This window comes from Bos taurus, chromosome 13, assembly GCF_002263795.3.
Source record: "Bos taurus isolate L1 Dominette 01449 registration number 42190680 breed Hereford chromosome 13, ARS-UCD2.0, whole genome shotgun sequence".
Taxonomy (NCBI): Eukaryota; Metazoa; Chordata; class Mammalia; order Artiodactyla; family Bovidae; genus Bos; species Bos taurus.
In genome coordinates, this window is record NC_037340.1 from 42,094,904 (window position 1) to 42,100,947 (window position 6,044).

At 49.0% G+C, this 6,044-nt stretch overlaps 1 protein-coding gene across 1 annotated transcript; it reads right to left on the reverse strand.

Moving 5' to 3' along the window:
- Nucleotides 1–1,025: 1,025 nt before the first annotated feature.
- On the reverse strand, nt 1,026–3,675 carry CST11 (cystatin 11). The gene is made up of 3 exons (NM_001192573.1): nt 3,448–3,675; nt 2,692–2,796; nt 1,026–1,109 (listed from the first exon to the last, which is right to left on the reverse strand). Exons 1-3 carry the CDS (start codon nt 3,673–3,675, stop codon nt 1,026–1,028), a joined length of 417 nt encoding a protein of 138 aa, NP_001179502.1.
- Nucleotides 3,676–6,044: the final 2,369 nt, after the last annotated feature.

Consider the following 6,044-nt stretch of genomic DNA (forward strand, 5'->3'; position numbering starts at 1 on the left):
GTCTCTAGAATCCCCCGGAGACATTAAACCCCAAGGTTTTTGCTCCAACTCTTGGGGAGGCTCATCCTTTCCCTACCTTGTGTGAACCAGGGCGGATGTGACTCAGTGAACCACAGGTGCCATCTTGAGACCACACGGGGGAAGTCGAGTGGGAAGCTGAGCCTGGTGACATTACTTGACATCCTGAATCAAGCTGGTGGGTGGGGGTGCTTATTTCTCACTGGTAATGTGACATCCGTGAAAGGGCACCTCCTTTAATGCAGCATTCCTGGTTTCTCTCTGCCCTCAAACACTGCCTTCCCGGAGGAATTCATCTGATGGGTTTGTTGGGAAGAATAAATGGGGCATGATGGCCCATATCCTCCTCCTCCCACAGGAAGGAAAACAAGAAACCAAACATCATTGTGGTTGGTTTGCCAATTGTGGGAGAGAAATCCTTCCAAAAAGAGACCTGCTCTGGTCCAATGCTGCTGTTGCTGGGGTATGAGTCTAATTCTGAAGTCTGGTATCAGAAAGTGCTCATGCCTGCAAAAATAAGGCATGTGCCCTCCTCTTTTCAATTACTTGCATTGTTTGTCCTTGTTTCCTCCTTTACACTTTAGACAAAACTGGGCATCTCAGAGATGTCATCACAGGCATTCTTGCCAGTATCTTTTAGCTGTTCAGTTAAGTAATTAGAGCATCTTCCTTTGTTCTCCTTCCCCCTTTTCTCAACTTAGTTTAAAATCTAAACAATCCTACTTGATATAAAGATGAGGTTGAAGTTCTGCTATCCTGAAGGTGTATAGGCTATAAGGACAAGAATTATACATGTCATCTCCCTTAGACCCCCAAACTGCCCTAGCCCAGAAGAACTTCAGATCATTTTATTATAAGTTAAAGAATCTTGGGGGAAAAGAATGGAATCATAAACATTCAGAGCATGAAGAGCACAGGTTGACCAACATTTATTTTCTTCACTGAGAGTTCCTGTTGGGTGCAGGGTATCTTGATGCACAGTATCTGTGGGCTGCACTCCGAGACACCTAGACATTTGTGCAGTTTTGGGCCAGAACTTTATACTTTTCAAACCAGGGAATAACAAATACTGAGAAGTAGCAATCGATTTTCTAAAATAAACACAAAACAAAATGTAGAAAAGATCAACACACAAGGTAAACATTTTAAAGGGGAAAGAAGAAGGCGTTAGACATGTGGATGGGGAAATGACAGTCCCCACCCCCAATCCACCTCCAGGCAACTTGTGGGTCTGTCTTTATTTTGATTTTAAGGATTTGATAGTGTCCCTGCTGGAACCACCCCCACAGAACCGCCTTCTGCTCGTGGTTGGAATTGGAGACTAGAGATAAAGTGTCTCCCCACTCACATCACTGTGGGAACGACTGACTTTTTCTTCCTCTTCTTTTCTACTCATGCACTGTTCATGTCACACCTTACCCTCACTTGGTTCCCTCCCTCTCCCTCCACCTGCTCTCCTACCTCACCCCTTCACACTTCCCTTCACCTTCCTCCCATGAGACCCATCCCCTTTCCTTCCCTCCTTCCTTCCTTCATCTGCCCATCCACCTGTCATCACACCTTCGCCTTCCCCTTCCTGGTTCTCTCCTAAGATCCCATTTCTTTTCCAACAATGAAAGCTCAATCAACAGATTTTGTACATTATTATCATTTCATACTGTGATTTTGCTTTCCTGCTCTTTCTTGGAAATCCCAGGGCGAGGACATGGTGGGGTGGGAGGCTTAAACATTGACATTTCTCCTAAGATAGAATTCAGAATACTGACTCCACAATTCAATCTCCCACAATGACAAGACTAAGTTTACTGTAATCATCAATTACTCTTTTCGTAGACTTCATGATCTTCTCCACCAACACGTCTAACTTGCTAGATTTTGAAGACTTTTCCATGGAAGGGGGAGCCTGTGGATGGACACGTTTATGTCCAGAACATGCAGGCCACTAGAATTGGGTGACCAAAAATCTAGGAACCAAACCAGGACACATTGTAAGCAAATGGGGATGGTATTAACAATGACACTAGGAAGTTGGACACCAAACAGGACTGTCCTAGGCAAGATCACTATGTGATCACCCTCATGTAGTCCCTTTGGGTAAAGAGCTGTGGTTTGCAGGGCCTGTAGGACTTGAGGTCTTCAAGGCCTCTGAGCACATGGGCCCTTCTGACGAGTGTGTGTGTGTGTGTGTGTGTGTGTGTGTGATGGTCCACCTCCTGAGTGATGATGGCCCAGCTGACCTTCCCAGTATGAGAATGCTGGGTCGGGATGAAGCCATTTTTGGGGAGGCGGCTCCTCACCAGGTCACGTGCCTGCAGGCTTCTCCCTTCCCTGACCCACTCCACCCCTGGTTGAACTATTCCTGACTCATTTTCCTATCACTTCCTCCTGTTTGCCTCAACACTGCTGGTGAAAGGAGCAGAGCATACAGCCCTGTGATTGTGTGTTCACAACAGGCTGACGTTCAGATATTCAGTGGGTGCACCAGCAAAGTCCCCCAGCTGCTAAAATATTATTATAACCAGCTATTTGCCTGGGGTCAGAGGGCTCTGCCCGACCCTGCAGTTCAGCCACTTCTGCTCCTCCATCTGGGCCCCCTGCCTCCCCATCGTTCTTCCAAAATCTGAGGAGCAGAGCCCCGGGAAGTGAGCCCTTTCTTGTTGACATGCCCAGTACCTTGTAGAGCTTCCCTTCCTGGAAGGAGCAGTTGGTCAGCTCCGACTTGAGGCAGGTAGTCCGCCGCATCTCCAGGTTGACCTGATACTCCAGGTGGTCAGTCAGCTGTGGGAGGCAAGGACAAGGGATAAAGGACCCCTCTCCCATCTCTGTCACTTCCAGGGGTGGGAGCTCCTCATGGGCCACCCCAGGTTGAAGGCCCTCCTTGGACAGACCCACGGGTTCCCCTCTCCCCTTCCTGGTTGCCTCCCCTGGCCCCTCTGCCATTTGAGCAGAATTCCCCAGAAGCCACTCCATGGGCAAAGTCACCCTTGGTGATCCATGTGTTGCTGATGTCAAGGGCAGAGAGCAGCAGGCTAGACTCTGAGGGCCAGCCCGTCTCAGCTGTGGGTACTGGGTGCCGCTGCCATCGTGGAGACAGCCCCTGACGTGCACACATGGTCTCCCGGTGCCCAAGAGTCCCCTTCCCGCAGTTCAGGCCCTTGAACCAGGATGTGCGGCCCTGGTCTTGGGTATCATTTAAGCGACTCCACTTCATCCACTCCACGAGATTGCCTGGAAAATCCCATGGATGGAGGAGCCTGGTAGGCTGCAGTCCATGGGGTCGCTGAGAGTCGAACACGACCGAGCAACTTCACTTTCACTTTCACTTGAAACACCCACTTTGGACTAAACGAGACTGAGTTCACTTGCATGGCTGCCCTGAACCCACAGATCCCCAGAGAGGGGCATGAGGGGAGGGTGGGGGGCACTGACCCTCTTCACAGCCTTCAGGACACGCACGATCCTGAAGTTGTACGGGTCCTTGTTCTTCTTGTTGAAGTCCGTGGTCAAAAAGTCCGTGGTGGTCACCACCACGGGGTCTGACACAGGCACCTCGTAGACAAGAATGAAGGTCTTCCGCTTTGATTGATAGCTGAGGGCCACCAGAGCCCCCACAATAGCCAGCAGCAGCCGGGGCCCCTGCCAGGGTCTGGCCATCATGGCTCGCCCTGCCTGGGGCCGTTCTGCCCAGTGGATTCAAGGCAGCTGGGCGCCACCCACACCCACAGCTGTTCTCCTCCTCTTGATCTCGCAGGTGAGAGCCCTCTGGGAGAGCTGGGCAAACTTGCGTCCTCCTCCCAGGCCTGCTCGTCTTAAATACACATACCCACCAAACCCCCTCTCTCTCTGGGGGCTGCTCTCTGGGCAGGCTAGATCCCTCCTGCTAGCCTAGTGTCTCTGAGTGGGAGCCAGCCTGGGGTTTCCATCCACTGAGTTCAGTCAAGCCAGGCCGTGGGAGGCCTGGAGGGGCAGGAAGCGACAGGGACACGGGGGCGCTGGGTCCCAGGGCAGTGGAGCGAGGTGGAGTCCCGAACACCATGTTCTCTCTATGTGATCATCCTCAGACTTTCTCCCGGTTGGTCCCCTCTCCACTTCCCGGGCTGGCCAGGATGCAAGTTTGCCCACGAGCCCAAACCTTGGCATCTTCCTCCTGCTATTTCTTAGCTATGAGAGGTGTCTGGGACTCCCTGGAAAAGCTAAGGTTCCCCAGAAAATGGAGGGTGTGCCTCGTAAGGAAACTTGCGGGTGTGGCCTCGACACAGCTCTGTGTTCACGTCCTGCTGTCCCTGTGGATGGATTAGTGGTGTTTCCTGTCCCTGTGACCCTCTGTGGCACTCATACAGTACACACATAGCCTCCATCCAGTACCACCATCTGGGCAGGGTCTTCAGATGCCCAAAGCTTAGAAGGTGTTTGGAGATGTGGTTCTCCAACCCAGAGGCCTGCTGCGGGAGGGAGAGATGTCTTCCTTCTCCTGTGACTCTCAGTCTGCCCTGCCTCCTGTCTCATCACACATCCTAGACTTTCCTGGTCTGGAGGAAGAGAGTAAGGGGAGAGACCAAGAAGCCCCCGCTGCAGGGCTCCAGCCCCAGCAGGTCCCTTCAGGCTCTCCCCCAGTCTCCAAGGCAGCGCCCTCTCCTCTCTGGGCAGCTGGTTAACTTCTGGAGGCTGCAGTGACAAGCTACCACCAACAATGGCTTAAGACAATGCACATTTATTATCTCACAGCTCTGGACATTGGAGGTGTGGGCTGGGCTGCTGTCCTTCCAGAAGCTCCTGCATCACTCATGTGGAACCCTTTCCTCCACCCTCCCAAACAAAAATACCAACATTCCCCATAGAGATAAGTAAGACAGAGTCTCATAACACAATTTTCATATGCCCAAAATGCAATCCAAGGTTACTCAGCCCATGAAGAACTCAGAAAATTTCTCCCCATTGAAGAATTCTTTTAGCCCTTCTTCCAGAGCATGTCTGCTGGCAATGAGATATCTTAAACCTGTCCTCAGCTGATAACATCTTCATATCATGATTATTCCTAAAATATATTTCCCCTGACTATGGGATTCTGGTTTGGCAGTTCTTATCTCTCAGAATTCAAAGTCTTATTCCACTTCCTTCTAGCTTCTCTGTTCCTGGTGAGAAATTTGCAGTTGTTCAAATCTTTGTTCTTCTGTAAATTATGTCTTTTGTCTAAAGGCTCTTGGTTTTTTTTTCCCTTTGTCTTTAGTTTTTAGCAGTACCTTGATGTGGATTTCTTAGAATTTACTTGTTTTGGGGTTCAATAAGTTTCATAAACCTGTGTCTTTGACAAATTTGGGAAAGTCTCAGCCATTATCTCTTCTTTTTCTTCCTTCGTCTCCCCCTTCTTCTTCTTTTTCTGTAACACTTTCTCATTTCCCTCTGAGAGTCTAACGACATGAAAGACTCCTTTAAATTTTTCCATAGACTGCTGAAGCTCTATTCACGCCTTTAAACATTTTATTCCTCTTGAGTGTTTGTAATGGATAATTTCTATTGATCTGTCCTCAAGTTAATAAGCCCTTTTTGCTGACATCTTCAGTCTGCTCTTGAGTTCACTAATGAGATTTTTATTTTGGTTTTTTTAATTTTCCAGGATATCAGTAAAATTCCCATTTGGTTTTTAAGGCTATCTTCTATTTCTTATTAATAGTTCCTACCTTTCCAATCTTTGAAGAGTGCTTACTCCCACTTGGAACTTTCATTTTTTCTTTTGGCCACACAGCATGTGGGATCTTAGTTTCCCAACCAGGGATCGAACCTGGTCCCCTGCATTGGAAGCACGGAGTCTTAACCATTGGACTGCCAAGGAAGTCCCTGGAAGTTTTGGATAATACCTTCTTTAAAGTCTGTCAGATATTTCCAATACCTGAGTTATCTCAGCACTGGCATCTGTTGATTGGTTCCTCCCATCCCCCAGGAGAGCTGTAATTTTCTTGGTTCTCTGTATACTGAGTAATCTTGGGTCATATCCTGGATGTTCTGAAAATTGTATTAGGAGAGTCTGT

Coding starts and splice junctions, on each gene's coding strand:
- CST11 (NM_001192573.1), bottom strand. CDS start 3,675: ATGATGGCCAGACCCTGGCAGGGGCCCCGGCTGCTGCTGGCTATTGTG. Junction 2,797..3,447: donor TCCTGAAGGCTGTGAAGAGG/GTCAGTGCCCCC, acceptor TGCCTCCCACAG/CTGACTGACCACCTGGAGTA. Junction 1,110..2,691: donor AGGAAGGGAAGCTCTACAAG/GTACTGGGCATG, acceptor TGTTTATTTTAG/AAAATCGATTGCTACTTCTC.